We start from the raw sequence: 18,379 nt of genomic DNA, 5'->3' as shown, positions 1-18,379 counted from the left end.
CCGATGTACATGTGATAAAAGAATGAATCTGAATTTGAATGAGCTGCCACAGGAGGTGGTGGAGACAGGAACAATAACAACATTTAGGAGGTACCTGGAGAGGTACTTGAATGAACAAGGCATACAGGGATATGGAACTAACGAAGACAAACGAGTTTAGTATAGATTGGCATGACTGTTGGTATAGATGTGGCGGGCTGAAAGACTTCTTGTACGACACTACCTGGAAATTAGGATACATACAAGGAGGGATAGCACATTCATTCATTTGTAAGGCCAGTGATGGTGTGGGGATGGAACTGGATTCTCTGATGGTGGTGTCTGAAAAGAGGATGCTGTCTAAGTTGCAGCCATCTTGGTCAATGTCTCCCATCCACTACATAATGTACTGGGTGGGCACAGGAGTACATTCAGCCAGAGACTCATTCCACTGAGATGCAACACAGAGCATCATAGGAAGTCATTCCTGCCTATGGCCATCAAACTTTACAACTCCTCCCTTGGAGGGTCAGACACTCTGAGCCAATAGGCTGGTCCTGGACTTATTTCATAATTTACTGGCATAATTTACATATTACTATTTAACTATTTATGGTTCTATTACTATTTATTATTTATGGTGCAACTGTAACAAAAACCAATTTCCCCTGGGATCAATGAAGTATGACTATACTATACTATACTATACACCTCTGGTGAAGGAGCTTATCGCGTCCATTCCAGGGCAGCTCACATACCTTTGATCCCCACTGGACACTCAGCTCTCACGTGTGGCTTCAAGTCGCTGTTTGCATTCAACAGCAGCCACCACCCGGTACACCACTTCAACAGGCGGGCTAAGCCTGGTGAGGGCAGCCGGCGGTCTCATACCCTGGGGAGAGAGGGGCATGCCTATTCCAGCATGCGACGTAGGCTCCGGCGGACTGGGCGGAGGAGATCTACAGTGAGATCCAACGGGTAGGAAGGTGGTACTGCAACACTAAGTGGAGAGAAAAGGGTGTGACAAGGACAGAAGACGTCATGGTCATCCACTGCACCCAAGGAAGACCCCAGTTTGTGACGCTTGTTCTCAACAATGGACCCAGACTTCTGAAGTCCAGAGTGGAACTGTCCCAGTGTAGTGTCTTTTTCACTTTATAAACTCTCTTACACAGGTTTCCTGTCATTGTCAGATATGATGGACAACCATCATGTACAAGGGTTAAAGTAACTTAAACTTCTTACTGGTATAATTGTGTACATTTCTTACCTGAATGGTAGTAACACAAACCAGTAGGTACCTGTAATACAAATTCCCTTTCACCACCCATCACATGCCACTATTTATTTCTATTCTGCACAACTGAAAATACACCCAACACAAAATGAAATGTGTTAATAAGCATTTCCAGGCGGTTTAATGTCATTCTGGAAATTTAAGTATGCACACTTCGAAGTGTGAGTTCCTGCAAAGCAGTTAATGTAGTTTCCTTTAGGGACAAAGCACTGGTCTCTGGTCACCCCTGATTGTTGCTGACAGCACCACCCACAAATCTCCACCAGACCATCAGCCCAGGAGAATAAAGTCACACTGACAATTTCCACCAATACAATTCCAGAAATAAATATACCACTTGTAATTCGACAATCAGAATTATTTCCCAGCATTGAACAAAATCAGGGAATATCTCAGGTCAGGGCAAGGCTACTGAGAACGTTTGATCTGTGCCAATACTTGTTGTTGAGGTGAGACAATGGCTAAGCTCTCATTCCTGGATTTAAAGAACTGATGCTCCCCGATTCTACTGAATGATGGCAGACACCACAATTGCTACCATTTTGTTTGCTTCAAACAACAGGTGGATTCTAATCATACCTTGTAAAGCTGAGATAATTGAAAATGCATCCACACTTGTCTTAATTCGCACACCAAAATACTCAATGCTCACTGGTTAGCCAATTTCACATCCCTCTTCTTAAATCACAGCTCATAATCTCTGTAGCATGAACCAGCTTCCTTCCTCTCTGAGACTGCTATAGTTCACCATTTCCAGACGTCACAAGTTTAACATTGCATAATTGGCCTTCAGCTTACAAATTCGCAATTTCCTCCCGCAGCCTCTCTCTCCCCTATCCTGACTTCAACAATGCAACTTAATTCAGGAAGTGGAGTACAAACAATGTACATTTTCTAAATAACACATATCAAAGTTGCTGGTGAACGCAGCAGACCAGGCAGCATCTCTAGGAAGAGGTACAGTCGACGTTTCCGGCCGAGACCCTTTGTCAGGACTAACTGAAGGAAGAGTTAGTAAGAGATTTGAAAGTGGGAGGGGGAGGGGGAGATCCAAAATGATAGGAGAAGACAGGAGGGGGAGGGATGGAGTCAAGAGCTGGACAGTTGATTGGCAAAAGGGATATGAGAGGATCATGGGACAGGAGGCCCAGGGAGAATGAAAAGGGGGAGGAGGGGAAGCCCAGAGGATGGGCAAGGGGTATAGTCAGAGGGACAGAGGGAGAAAAAGAAGTTCCAGTTCCATTTTCTAAATACATAGTTTTAGCACAAGTTGCTGCCATTGGTGGCACTTTGATGCTGCTACTATATATTTGCTATCCGTACAGTCTTCAAGGAGAAGATCATCCTGCCTAGCTACTGATATACATGAAATGGCGCAGGCCAGAGAGTAAGTTACTCACACCATGATCACCAAAACGAGCAGAGGAGCTCTGATGCTGGAAGACCTGGACAGCTGGATGGCATTGGCAGTTCATAAAGAGGGGATGAGATTAGAAAAACTAAATGCACACATATATTTCAAATGCAAACTGGACCAACATTCAAGTTCTGCTGCAGCAAGTATTATACTAATATCCATTGCCTCCTGCTGTTGTACTCCATTATCCATGACTCCATTAAAACACTCCTAATGAAGAAATGCTTTAAACCGCTGGCGGTTTGATGTTTATTTTTAGAAGCTTTTTGTATGAGGCATGGCTCCGGGGTTGTACACCTAATGGGGATTCCCCCCCCCCCACTTTTTCTGCTTAGTGGGGTGCTCTTTTATTATTGCAAAATTTTTTTTCAATCTTAAGATAATGTTATTTTTTCTTTGAGACATTGTAAGTGTTGTTACTTCGATGTACTCGTATTATTTCTTTTGTATAATACAACAGTAAAAAGATTTGAAAAGAAAAAGAAATGCTTTAAACCGATGAACATGCTGTTGATAGGATTCTTCATTATGGCTCCATATACAGTCATCAGAATTATTGGCATTGATTCTGTTTCTCAATGGCATAAAAGTTTAAAACCCAAATGCCTACTTTAACTGGGCTAATTGGGCTCGACAACTTCAGCTGCTGTGCCTTCAGTCGTTATAATTCCAGCAGGGTGATGTTCAACACACTTCCTGTGTACATAAATAACTCATCGCAGGTCACGTGACCACAATGACATCCAAATTAAATCAGCTTTCTCTGGACCAGTCAGATGGATTATGGAGATTGCTGGAGACATCTCAGAGCAGCTCTCGTGTGACAGTAGGGTAACTTACTGTGGCCACCTGAAATACTCCTTTCCAAAAATTGCATGTACTTCAGGTCTGAACCTGACTGCTGAATTAGTAACATGTTTTCATCTTTCCTATTCCTTTGTCTTTTCGTGCTGCCTCCTCTATTCAGACCTCCCTTATTTCTTTATGGACCTTTATTTAATATTTCTATTCCTTGTTCAGTTGAGAAGCTTATTCGTAAGTAGGAGTTTGTTACTGCGACTCCTGCCACACACAATTTCTGACTCTATTTGTTGGTTATCTCAAGATTTTTCTGTTCCGATGAAGGATAGTGCCTGAAAGAGCAACTGTTCTCCTGTCATGAATGTTTACTGACCTGCTCCGTTGTTTTTCCAGCTTTCATCTGTTTTTGCTTCAGATTTCTGACAATGGCTGCATTTTGCTTTGTAGCTGAATGCCTGTTGAGCCTAGTGCCTGGTGCCACCAGGGCAGAGGTCGGCCTGTGCTGCAGCCATCTATCAGGTACAATTTGAGCATATGCATGGCTGCTCTGAGCTGTTAACTTTCCTTCATATATTGTAGTGAAAATCTTCTTAGACTACACAAGATTACACACTTACTCCCTGCACTCTTACATAAAAATGTCCATTTTATTAATGCATACCTTACCAGATAAAAACAAAATTGCAGCTAATTTCATTGCTTTGGATACTAAGAGTATGATTATATTTCATTAATGTACAGGGTAGAAGACTCAGGGCAAAATGCAAACAGTTCTAAGATGGTCAAAGCAAACTTAAGGTTTTTTCAGTGTTGCAAGTGAAGGTATTATTGAATTAATCCTCCTTCCCTTCCTCCCATGATTCCTCCCTTTCCTATCAGATTCCTTCTTCTTCAGCCCTTTATCTCTTCCACCTATCACCTCCCACCTTTTCACTTCATCCCCCTCCTACACCCACCTGCCTTCCCCCTTCTAGCTTGTACTCCTTCCCCTCCCTCGACCTTCTTATTCTGGCTCCTTTTCATTCCCCTTCACAGTGGATACCAGTGCTGTCTTCAAATACTTCACCAGGAGGGATACTCATAGGCTGAATTGAAGACTGTATGCACATTGGGTGACAGGTTTGTGGAATATTTCCATTCCATCATTCAGGATTGTTTAAACTTGTCCTTTGTTTTTATGAAGACTTCACAACACAAACTTAGCCAAAACAGATCTCAGCCCGAAACTTCGAGTCTTTATTACTTTCCATAGATGCTGCCTGACCTAATGAGTTCCTCCATTTTGTTGTATTACATTGAATTAATGTACTTAATTTATATATATTTGCCACTTTTAAATCAAACTCGGGCATAATTTGCTCAAGGGTTCTTTCAAGAAAATAACACTGCCTACAAATTTGGCCTGGACAATTAAGATGCTGAACTTTTCTCTAACTTAAAAGTGACAAAAGGTTGATGCAAGACATGCTTTTGTTGTAGGAGGTGGAGTGGTAGATTACAAACATATTTTTCATTTATGTGGGCACAAAGAACGAAAGAAAATAACCCAGTCAACAAATTTTCAATTTCTTCCAGGGTTACCAATGGGTGTTTCATTAGGCGAGGGCAGATTTTTCATGGCCATGGCGTGGTTCTTCAGAATAGAACCAGTCACAATGTGACAGATGCCAACAAGATCAACTTGCATCTGTACAGGATCACATTACCCCTCCAGGAATAAAAAGATTCACTCGGAACTTTCATGTGCAGCTTCAGAAAGGCATTTCCAGAAAGTTGGAAAATATCTTTTAAGTTTGCATCCTTGAGTTCCTAAGGACGATGAAATGCATGAATAGAATGATGTCATGTGGAATCTAGAAATCTCAACAGCTAAACTTAACCCCTTTGTGAATAGTGACTATTTGTAATCAAGAGGCCTGAATCAAAGTCACCAGTGGAATTGTTTCAGCCTGTGATCTTGATTTCTGTTTTCGTTCATCATTTGTGTTTCCTGGGATGGCACAGTGGTGCAGCAGATTGTGCCACTGCCTCACTGTTCCAGTGGCCTGGGTTTGATCCTGACCCAGTTGCTGGCTCTGTGGAGCTTGGGAGGAAATCAGAGGATCCAGTGAAAACCCATGTGGTCTCCCTGTGAACATGCATGTGTTGTTCCGGTTTCCTCCCATGTCCAGAAGTCATGATGACTGTTAGATTAATTGACGACTGTGAAATACCCTGAATGGGTACCCTGATGGGTCAGAGTGCAAGAATAGGTTACAATTCATAGTTCAAAGTAATTTATTATCAAAGCACATTTATGTCATCATATACATCCCTGAGATTCAAGAAACACATTCAAGAAATACAAGAAACACAACAGGATCAATGAAAGACTGCTCCCAATAGGATGGACAACGACCAATGTGCAAAAGAACAACAAAAAAAGAAGAAATAAATATCCAATAAATATTGAGAAAAAGAGATGATGGATCCTTGAAAGTGAGTCCATAGTTTGTGGGAACTGTTCAGTGATGGGGCATGTGAATTTACCCCCTCTGGTTCAAGAGCCTAATGGCTGGGGACTGTTTCTGAACCTGGTGGTGTAGGTCCTGAGGCTCTTGTACTTTCTTTTTGATGGCAGCAGCAAGAAGAGAGCATGATCTAGATGTTGGGAGTCCTTAATGATGAATGGTGCTTTCCTGTGATAGTGCTCCATTTACATGTGTCAATGGTGGAGAGGGCTTTACCTGTGATGGACTGGCTTTATTCATTACTTTTTGTTGGCTTTTCCATTCAAGGGCATTGGTGTTTCCATACCAGGCTATAATGCAACCAATCAGTGCACTCTCCTCCTTGTCGAAGTTTTAGATGACATGCTGAATCTTCACAAACTTCTCGGAAAGTACAGACACTGCTGTGCTTTCTTCATAACGGCACTTGCGTGCTGTACCAAGGACAGATCCTCTGAAATGATAACACCAAGGAATTTAAAGTCGTTGTCCCTCTCCACCTCTGATTCTCCCGATGGATCTTTGGTTTCTTCCCTCTTAAGTCAATAATCAGCTCCTTGATCTTGCTGACATTAAGTGAGTACAGGGAAATGAGTGGGGGAATGGGACTGATGGAATTGGTCTGAGAGCCAGCTTAGATTCAATGGGCCAAAATAACTACCTTCTATATGGTAATGAGAAATCTTGATATCTCTGCAAGAGTTTGACACAGTTAACAAGACCCAGATATTTAGTGCAGCCCCAAGAATCAATTCAGCGATTCACTCCTTCTTCTGAAAGTTATCATGTCCCTTGATACCATTATCTACACACTGTATGTGGCCACCCACTCACTGCTGTCAGGGTACATGACATTTAGACCTAAGTAAGACTTTATTTATTTTTATCCTAAGATGTGGGCTGGTAACGAATACCATTAAATAACACTTCAGTAAAGATCCCTGTACTGTGTTAAAGGTGCTATGTAAATACAACTTGTTCAGGTTTATGGAATTTAGTGTCTTGGTTGTATTGAAAGAATTGGTCATAGCATTTCATCCACCCCAATCCTCAACACTCGTGTTCCCAGTGTTGCATGCTCAGTCTCCTGCTCTTCTCTCTGCATACCCACAAATATATGGCTAAATACAGTGCCAACTTTAAGTTCACTGCTGACACCACTGTTACAGGCCAGATCAACAATGATGAGATGGAATTTCAAAAAGAGGTTGCAAACCTTGTGTCATGGTATCAGAGCAACAACAAAGCCTTAACATCAGCAAGACAAAAGAGCTGGTAAATGACTTAAGGAAGTTGGGGAGAGAGGGGGTGATGGACACAACCCTGAGGTCATCAGTAGAACTTCTGGAAGAGGTGGTTGACAACTTCAAGTTCCCAGGTGACAACATCATCAGCAACCACTCCTGGTTCCCCCAGATACGGCGATGAGTACATATACTTCCAACACATCAGCCAATATATTTTCTTAGGTGTCCAAGACCAATAGACAATAGGTGCAGAAGTAGGCCATTCAGCCCTTTGAGCCAGCACCGTCATTCACTGTGATCATGGCTGATCATCCACAATCAGTACCCTGTTCCTGCCTTCTCCCCATATTCCTTTCCTCTGCTATCTTTAAGATCTCTGTCTAACTCTTTCTTGAAAACATCCAGAGAATTGGCCTCCACTGCCCTCTCAGGCAGAGCATTCCACAGATCCACAACTCTCTGTGTGAAAAAGTTTTTCCTCATCTTCGTTCTAAATGGCCTACCCCTTATTCTTAAACTGTGGCCTCTGGTTCTGGACTCCCCCCAACATCGGGAACGTTTCTTGCCTCTAGAGTGTCCAATCCCTTAATAATCTTATATGTTTCAATCAGATCCCCTCTCATCCTTCTAAATTCTAGTGTATACAAGCCTAGTCGTTCTAATCTTTCAACATATGACAGTCCCGCCATCCCGGGAATTAACCTCGTGAACCTACACTGCATTCCCTCAATAGCAAGAATGTCCTTCCTCAAATTTGGAGACCAAAACTGCACACAATACTCCAGGTGTGGTCTCACCAGGGCCCTGTACAACTGTGAAGATTTGGCTTGTCTGAGGATTCCCTTGAACTTCCACAGATGAGCTACAGCCCGTGATGGGGTGCATTTCAGCCTGTTATGGCATCTGCTCCGCTCTGGACCGAACTTCAAACAACGTCTAGTGATGATGATCACAAACTCATCTGGTTCATTAATGAGGAGGAAATTTGACATGGTCATGCTGGCTGATCTATCAGTAATTCCAGAACTATGCTATTCTTAATTTAAATTAAAATGGCCCCAGGAGCCATTCCATTGCAGAACCAAAATCAGAAGGTCGAAATTAGATTTATCGTCACTGATAACACCTTGAGAGATTTGTTGTTTTGTGGCAGCAAGATATAAAAATTACAGTATTATAATTTACAAAATAAATAAGTAGTTCCAAAGTTGAATATTGAGGTAGTGTTCATAGACTATTCAGGAACCTGATGGCAGAGGAGAAGAAGCTTTCTTAAAATGTTGGGTGTGAGTCTTCAGGCTTCTGTACCTCCTCTCTGATGGTGGCAACACGAAGAGGACATGTACTGGATGGTGAAGTTCTTGAACGACGAACGTCACCATTTTGAGGAACCACGTTTTTAAGATGTCCTCGATGGTGGACATCCATTGTGCCTGTGATGGAGCTAACTGAATCTACAACCCCTGTAGCCTCTTGTGTATACGCATAGAAATTTGCAAAAGTTTTTTGGTGACATATCAAATCTCGCCAAACTTGTAACAAAGTAGCACTGCCTTCTTAATGATTGCATCAAAGTGTTAGGCCCAAGAGAGATACTCTGAAATGCTGACAGCCAGGAAGTTGAAGCTGCTCACTCTTTCAATCACTGACCCCTTGATCTGGACGGGTGAGTATTCTCCCGACTTCGCCTTCCTGAAGACCACAATCAATTATTTGGTCTTGCTGACCTTGAGAGTGTGGTTGTTTTTGTGACATGACTGAACCACCTGATCTCTCCTGGGCCTGTATGCTTGCTTGTTGCCAGGTAGTTGACTTGTTAGGCCATTATAGGGGTTACTTGGAAGGTGCAAAGAAATAACAGTAACATCCAGATCCCAAAAAAGAAATTTAAAATATCCTTTAACTGCAGAATGAGTTAAGAGGAAGAGGTGTGTATGAGTTCGTCAGATTAAGCAGACAAGTTCTACTTAACAGCTGCAAGACTTACAGTTAACACAAAGGAAATTAGCAACTTCCCAAGACTTCCTGAGCTAATATCAATGACCTTGTATCATTCAAAAATTGAGCTCGGCAGGGAGGGGAAGCTTAATTGTGGTAGTTAGCACTGGATACAAACTGTACAACAGGATAGATAGATGTTACTACAGACACTTAATAACATGGTGATGTAACTACGAACACTATTTTATCAGCTGGTGGCTGTGCTAATATATAAGTAATATAGGGTCGGAATTGATCCTTACAACATGCAATATATTTACTCACCAAGGGTAAGATATTAAAAAAAGCTTTAAAAAAAAATAATTCATTGACTAGTTGTGGAATTTATTGGTAGGTCCAACATTTACTGACCCCTGAAGCCAGACCATTGCAAAAGGCAGCTAAGAGACAACCATTCTGGTACAGTTGGCATCACACATAGGCCAGGATAGATTTCCACCCTCAAGGACAGAGTAACCCATTTGGATTTGTAGATAATCTCATAATTTCATGGTCCTAAGACTCACCCTAGCTTTTTGTTTTGATATATATTCAACTTACTGAATTGAAATTTTATGCTGCTCTGATGGGATTTTAACTTGTGTCTCCAGGTCAACTGTCTAGGTGTCCTCAGTTTCTGGTGTATACTGGAGCAAAAAACAATGGAGAGACCCTCAGCTGCTTTTGCCAAAATTGTCAGAAGCCTTGTTCTTTGCTTTTCAAATTGTTACTATTCATCTCAACTTGAAAAGGAAGCTGAAAATATTCCAACAATCCTTCCTCAATCAAAGCTGTCTCCAAATATGGCTCAGTGGCTGTTTTCTCTTGGATAAGCATGCTGAAACATTCCAACTATTCATAGTGCTTAGCTCAGAATTTATTTTATAACTGTAAAGATTTCTGGAAATATTACTATTCAGTATTGGAAATTTAGAGCTGTTGGTGTACAATGAGTTCTAGTTGATGAGGCACTTAACTTTGAAAGGGTCACAGAGAATGATTCCAGATTTTAGATGAATACTTAATTCATTCTAGAATACCGAACTATGATTAGAAATCACACAGATCACAAAAAACAGCTTCAAAGATAAAACAAAAATCCCATGCACTCAGCAGTTTGTTATAGGAGGGTGTTCACTCAGTAACCTTTTCAAACAGCTGGTCTGTATTGGACTCTTACCAAATATGTTTAAAGAAACACTTCCAATTCTCCACAGTTTCATGTTGTCAGAAACTTTCCGACAAGAGCTCTAATTAAAATATTTGAAATCCAAGTGTCCCTTTCCATATCCCAGTTCTAAATTATCGACATAGAATATGACTCCTGAAGACCCTCTGTCTGCTCATCACACAGGAGCACTTAATTAATTCTGAGGGAGTAAATGTAAATTTTATTGCTTAATACAGAGGCAATTCTTTCAAGTGATAAACTAAAACATCACTTAAAAGCAACAAACAATCTGCTAGAGGAACTCAGTGGGTCGAGCGGCATCTGTGGAGTGAGGGAAGGAATTGTTGAAATTTCACATTTCTTTCAGACAACAGTTTGTTTCTTCAGATTCCAGCACCTACAGTCACATGTGCCTCAATTTAATACTTAAAAACATTCTGGAGTTAGTTTGAAGGATGACTAAAAACCTATCAATCATTTTCCAGCAATAAGTTGTAACAGACATGGATAAGCCCATAATGTAATGAATGAAGTTTGTTTAAAGTCAGAAACAGAATCAGGATTAATATCAGTGGCATATGTTTTGTAAGACACAAAAAATACTGTAAATTACACACACACACACACACACACACACACACGAAACACTGGTCTATCATACCATACAAGACCCACGGTGTAGACTGTGCAAGGAACCCACTGAAACCATCCAGCACATAGTAGCAGGGTGCAAGATGCAGACAGCAACAGCATACACTAAGCGGCGCAACCAAGTTGCAGGAATTGTGTACAGGAACATCAGCACTGAATACGGCTTGGACATTCCCAAGTCCAAATGGGAAACACCCGAGGAAGGAGTGGAGAATGACAAAGCTAAGATCCTGAGGGAATTCCAAATACAGACTGAAAAGCAAGCACTGGCCAACGAAACAAACATAGCAATACTGGACATGAAACAGAAGAAAGCAATAGTAATAGATGTGGAAACCCGGAATGACAGTAACATCAGGAAGAAAGAATATGAGAAGCTGGAGAAATATCAGGGCTTGCAAGAGCAAATAGAAAGGATGAGGAAGGTTAAAACCAGAGTAATCTCTGTGGTATTAGAGTGGCTCCAACAAATCCTGGGAACAACATCTGAGATCTCGGTCCAGAAGAGCATAGTACGAGGAACAGCAAGGATACTGAGCTGAACGCTCAAGCTCGCGGGCCTCTGGTAGAGGACCCAAGATTGAGGGAAAAATACACATACACACCACTCATAAGGGGTGAGAGAAAATATATATACTGTAGCAACACATAAAATGCTGCAGGAGCAGGGTCAAGCTGCAGCTATGAAATGAACAAACAGTTGACATTTTGGGTCGAGACACTTCTTCAGGACTGAAAAGGAAGGGGGAGGATGGCAGAATAAAAAAGGTGATGGGAGGGGAAGGAGGATATTTAGAAGGTGGTAGGTGAATAAAAGGTGAGTAGGAAAGATAAAAGGCTTCTTTTATCTGGGGAAGTGATAGGTAGGTGAGAAGAGGTAAGAGGCCAGAGTGGGGAATAGAAGAAGACGGGAGGGAGAGGGAACGTTTTGGTTTACCAGAAGAAGAAATCAATATTCATGCCATCAGGTTGGAGGCTGCCCAGACAGAATATGAGGCGTTGCTTCTCCACACTGAGGGTGGCTTCATCTTGGCACAAAAGTGGCCATGGACCGACATCTTAGAACAGGAATGGGAATCTGATGGCAGAGGATTCTCCTTCAGGGTAGGCATCCCTTGAAGAGGCTTCACAGTGGAGCAGCAAATCAGAAACATGGTAAAGACTGCAAATGCTGGAAATCCAGAGCAACATACACAAAATGCTGGAGGAACTCAGCAGGTCAGGCAGCACTTATAGAAATGAATAAACAATCAATGTTTCCGGTCAACACCCTTCTTCAGGACTAGAAAGGAAGGAGGAAGACTGCAGAACCCTTCCTCTCCAGCTCTTTATCTTCTCTACACACCTGGCTTCACTTATCACCTTCTGACTATTCTTCATCTCCCCCGCCACCACACCTTTTTATTCTGGCATCTTCCCCCTTCAGTTCCTGTCCTGGGCAAGGGTCTTGGCCTGAAACGCCAAACTGTTTGGCCATTTCTCTGGATACTGCCTAAGTTGCTGAGTTCCTCTAGCATTCTTTGTGAGTTGTTTTGGATTTTGAGCATCTGCAGACTTCCTTGTGTGTGTATATATAGCTGTTCCTAAAACATTGAGTGTCTGCCTTCTGATTCCTGTGGCTCCTCCTTGATGGTATCAATGACAATGTTAGTGACCTTTAGATGGTGAGGGACCATACAGTTGGAGGCATGATCAGGTCCTGAAGACCATCGCTGAAGCCGTCAGCGCAGGAGTTGAGTGGGCGAGGCGGTCCCAACCCTCCATGCAGACCATTGCCTTTGTCAGAGCTGGGCGAGCCCCCAATACCTGCCAAAAGAACATCTGCAGGCATCCTGACCTCAGCAAGGGACTGGCAGCTGTTGGTGGACCTCGAACGGCAGCTGAAGTTCCCCAACCATATCGCAACCACCACCCTGCGACCAGACATTGTCCTAGTGTCTGAGTCTACTAAGCAAGTGGTGCTGCTGGAGCTGACAGCCCCATGGGAAGATAGCTTGGAAGAGGCCTTTGAAAGGAAGCTCTCCAAGTACGCAGGACTGGTCAGCAACTGTCAGCAGGCTGGATGGAGAGCGAGGTGTCTCCCAGTGGAGGTTGGTTGTAGCGGATTTGCAGCCCGTTCCTTAGCTAGATCCTTCTCGAGGGAGAGAGGAAGAGGAGAGCCATCCGCAGTACCACTGATGCGGCAGAGAGGGCCTCAAGATGGCTGTGGCTCAAAAGAGGGGAGCCATGGAGTCATAAGTAGCTAGCCATCTGGACACAAGCTGTGGTCTGATCAGCCCCGGCTGGGTCACCTGGAGGAGGTTGTATGATGCTGAAAGAACCGAAACACCCGATGATTCCAGGAACATCACTGAGAATGTGTCCAGAAGCATCAGTAGATGTATGTATACAGCAAAATTGTACAATATTGAGGAAAACCATTGCTGTCCAGTGAGGAAGAGCTCTTTTCATTCACTGGAGGACACAGATGTAAAGAAATGAAAAAAGATCTACTGGTCAGACAAGACAATTTATTCAACTTGATTTCACTTCGAACCCACTGCTGACTGTATGGTGGAATTAAATCCAATAGCATCTAAGGAAGTGGATATGTATTTGAAGGAAAAGATTGGAGTAGGCACAAAGAATTGGCACAATCAGCTAAATGGCTGTGGGAATCAGTGAGAGCTGAATCTGCACTGTAATATGGCAAACATTGCTGTGTATGACTTAATGCCTGTGAGCAAATGGAAATGTGTATAAAAGCAGAACAATACAACAGAGAGAGAATGGAACTAATGAAAGGGAATATTGCATAGGGAAACAGCAGTGACAGAAACAAAAAGAGTGGATTCACTGGAAGCAGTGATTGACAAGAGAAATATATGAGCCATAGAATATTTAAATTAATTTAGGTGCATTTTAATTGCACTTCTGTATGTCCATCTGTTTCTCTAGTTTGCTTAATTGGATCGTATTGTCATCTGTTATGAAAGAATACTGAACAGCTTTAATGGAATGGCTGCTCTGGATCTGCATTATTTATATATAACAAGTTGAAATTTTTTTGTAATGATAATTTTTTGTGAAACTGTATTCAGGCTGCATTCACACTGAATCCAGCAAACTGGGGTAAATAAATATAGCCATTATAACTACCCATTATAATATAGCCTATACATTAGTCTTAAGTATGTGGTTTAGAACTCATGGATCCAACCTCCAGCAAGGCTACTTCCACCCTGATAAAGTTTGGAAAATCAAAGCAAGTTTTAATTAAACATAGAGTAACAATCTGGCATAAAACCACAAGACACAGGAGCAGAATTATAAAGCCTCAACAATACAATGCTAACATTGCATTTGCCTTCCTTCCTTACCACTGACTCAACCTGCAAGTTAACCTTTAGGGAATCCTGCACAAGCATAGAAGTCCCTTGGTCTGACCTTGCAGGTCGGTATGTTACAGGCACGGCTGATTTGCGACCACACAGACCATATGAGATGTGACAAACTGAAGCATAAATGGAAAATGAAAACTTTTCTCATGCATGGCATCGGGAAGAGAAAAAGTACATAATGACTGTCTGGCCAAGCCATAAACAGGAAGGGGTCATTGTACTAATATGCCCTGCCATCCTTTATCTGTTTTAATATCAAAGTATAAAATGGCAGCTATTGCACAATTCTGCCAATGAATGAAGATAATTTGACAAATGCTTAGGAGTAAAATGTCATCTTTTGTCACTAAAGACAATCTAACTAAATTTCATACAGAGTATATAAAGCACTGCCTTTACTGTATTGCACTTTTAGTGCAAACCTTTTGGGGATGGATTGCTCACCCTGTGGTTTCTATATGGACATTAACATGTTGAGTAACTTCGAACATTACAATTTGGTGAAACTCTTGTGAAAACCTGTGTAAAAGCGTAGACACTAAGACACTGGGGAAAATCTGGTCTATCTGTTATCCAGTAATAACTAACAGGAAGAGGAAGACATCTAACACTATTCTTTTTCCAGGTTAGTCAAATATTGAAGTGGCTTTAAATGAAGTGCCCAATATTAGTTTGAAGAGCCCTTTGTATAAGTGGGTGGAATGGAATGTGGCTGGTACTGGGGTTGCTTTATTGTATTACCTGAGGTATCCAATGAGGAATAGTAACAGATACCAGGGAGTGGAGTAAACTTAAATAGACATTGACTTGGTGTTAGAGTTCACCTTCCAGATCCAAAATGCTACTTAAAACAGTTTCGTGTTTCATGGGTTTCATGTTTCTCTTTGAACAGTGTTTTTGGGTTTTGTGGCTATCTGGAAAAGATGAATCTCAGACTTGTATACTGCATACTTTGATAACAAATCGACCTCTGAACCTGCTTTAGTACCTTTCCCCTCGGTACTTTCTTGTGCGTTCCCACAAGTCCACATCCATATTCCATAAAAGCAGACGTGGTGCTTTCTGATAAAGCACAAACTATTTCTAAGTTAATACAAGATGCTTTACAGGCAAACTAAGGAAGAAACTGCTCCAGACTCTCCACTGTCAGTATGCACCACGTGTACAAAAGTCAAACAGCATGCACATGAAAAATAATACACTTACATTTCTTCTCCATAAGCATCAGTAGTTTAAGCTGGCTTGCATCCTGTGGGTTGTGCACTGGTTTAACTGTGGCGATCACTTGGAGAAAGATCATTAATTAGGGAGATTAAGGACCCTGACCTACCTTTCAAACAAACACAAAATGCTGGAGGAACTCAGCAGGTCAAGGCAGTGTGTACAGTGAGGACTAAACAGTCAACGTTTCCGGCTGAGATTCTTCACTAGTTCTAGAAAGGAAGGGGGAAGGGGAAGGAGTACAGGCTGACAGGTGATAGGCAAAACCAGCTGAAGGGAGAGGTAGGTGCATGGGTGAGGGGGTATAAAGTCAGATGCTGGGAGGTGATAGGTGGAAGAGGTAAAGAGCTGAAGAAGGAGGATATTTTCTTAGAAATATGTGAGCACCGTCAAAAATTGGAAGGGTAGAGACCTGGATCATTGCAATACATTTAAGTATAAAATTATTCTTTACCCAATGTACTGTGAGGCTTCTTGTTTCTTGAATTATCCGACATGGACAACCCCATGCAAAAGATTATCCAAACATAAACCCCGCTGAATCATGATTTACAGTTCATCCGAATAAAAGATACTTGTGATCAAAGTTGTACCATATCCGGAACATCCAGGCACTTTCCATCTCTGTGGTATTCACCTCTTGCCTGCCTTCGGCACTCTGGGGAAATAAAAAAAAAATGCATTCTTTTCTCAGAAAAGGTTATTTCTGGTCTGTTTGTAAATGCTGTTAACTCAAACAAGAGAGTGTACCGTATGACTGCACAGTCTTGGAGTGACGAGACTTTTGCATTAGTATGTAAATTGGAACATCTAAACCGTGCTGTGAAACCACTGAGATGAATCCCACAGCAAATCAACAAATGCCACAAAAGGACAAAAAAATAAGAAATATAATAGGAAGAGTTCATTTCAACACAATATAAAATACTGTGGCACAAACGGAATCTAAAATTTATGCCCATTGCTGAGGACACAGATTTAAAGAATTAGAATCAGAATCAGGTTTAATATAGAACATAGAATAGTACAGCACAATACAGGCCCTTCGGCCCATAATGTTGTGCTGACCCTCAAACACTGCCTCCCATATAAGCCCCCACCTTAAATTCCTCCATATACCTGTCTAGTATTCTCTTAAAACTTCACTAGTGTATCTGCCTCCACCACTGACTCAGGCAGTGCATTCCATGCACCAACCACTCTCTGAGTAAAAAACCTTCCTCTAATATCCCCCTTGAACTTCCCACCCCTTAGCTTAAAGCTATGTCCTCTTGTATTGAGCAGTGGTGCCCTGGGGAAGAGGCGCTGGCTATCCACTCTATCTATTCCTCTTAATATCTTGTACACCTAATATCACTGGCATATATCGTGAAATTTGTTGTCTTTGCAGCAGCAGTAAAGTGCAATACATAATAATAGAGAAAAATAGCCCGTGAATTACAGTAAGTATATTTGTAAGTTCATGGGTTCAATGTCCATTCAGAAACTGGATGGCAGAGGGGAAGAAGCTGTTTCTGAATCATAAAGTCCGTATCTTCAGTCTCCTGTACCTCCCTCCTGACGGTGGCAATGGGAACAAGGCAGTCCTGGGTGATGGGGGTCCTTAATGATGGACACTGGCTTCCTAAGGTACTGCTCCTTGAAGATGTCTTGGATACTACAGAGGCTAGTGTTGATGACGGAGCTGACTAAGCTTACAACTCTGCAGCTTATTTTGATCCTGTGCAGTCGCCCCACCTCCATTCCAGATGGTGATGCAACCCTTTGAGAAGTTGAGACAGTTCATTTATTTTGAACACAGCAACTTGATTTCACTTGAATCTGCTGCTGACAGGGTGACGGAATTAGATCTGATAGCATCAGCATTGGGAAATGGATATGTATTTAAAGGGGCACAAAGGATAACGTTGGAGAGTGAAGTTAATGAGACTTGTCTTTCAATGTAGAACTGACTCTACATTGTAACATGGCAAACATCGAAGTGTGTGATATCATGCCTGAGAAAGGGGAAGTGTTTCTTTTATGCCCTATCTTATAATATCATTGCTGTCACAATGTAGATTGTTAAAGCAAATACAAGTACTAATGTAGCATAAAGAAAATCAAAGCATAACGGTCAGGCAAGTCAAAAACCATGCTAGGTGCAAAGAGTGCATTGCAGAACATCAAGTATTGTGGGTTTGCCCCACCAGTGAGTTACTGGAAAGCGATGAAGCTGAACTTGTTCTGTACTACAGTCTCCCAGGGAAGAAGGAGTTAGGGGTGGTGTGAAGAAGCGGTGCACGGTCCAGTGGTGCAAAGACTGTCTTGGACTGTCTTGTGATCGCTGTTGAACATTAGTACTGCAAGTCCTGTTCATTGGTGAGACCGACAGTGGGTGAGCTGCATGGCCTTGGTTGTGTGGATCAACCTCATGCAGCGACATCATCCATTGCAGCCACCAGGGAGGAGACACCGGAGGCGGTGTGGGAGAGAGCACAGGCATGATGGGTGAGCTGGAGTCTGTGCTCGGTTGGGTGCTGGACCCCCCTCCTGGTTCTGCTGTCCAATGTTCACTACCTGGAAGACAAGCTGTATTGTGTTCATATGTGGATGCACTAGCATATGATGAGGAACTGCTGTGTACTTGTTCTTGCAGAGACATGGCTCCAAGATCCCATGCACCATCAATCTACAGGCTATGCCACTCAAGAACACAAGCAATATTAGTTTCTTGTGACTGTATGTTTTTCTACTATTGTTACTA

The 18,379-nt window shown here is 42.1% G+C and overlaps 1 protein-coding gene across 1 annotated transcript in view; it reads right to left on the bottom strand.

Moving 5' to 3' along the window:
• The window catches only part of LOC134345172 (sodium/hydrogen exchanger 9-like), a 585,864-nt gene that overhangs the window by 57,369 nt on the left and 510,116 nt on the right, over positions 1-18,379 (bottom strand). Inside the window, exon 14 of the mRNA XM_063045405.1 lies at positions 16,209-16,291. Coding sequence (XP_062901475.1) covers positions 16,209-16,291 — 83 coding nt within the window. The remainder of the gene's footprint in view (positions 1-16,208; positions 16,292-18,379) is intronic.

This window comes from Mobula hypostoma, chromosome 4 (genome assembly GCF_963921235.1).
Source record: "Mobula hypostoma chromosome 4, sMobHyp1.1, whole genome shotgun sequence".
In the NCBI taxonomy this organism is placed as follows: Eukaryota; Metazoa; Chordata; class Chondrichthyes; order Myliobatiformes; family Myliobatidae; genus Mobula; species Mobula hypostoma.
Note: the sequence above shows the minus strand (reverse complement) of the source record. Positions and strands in the feature narration are given on the sequence as shown.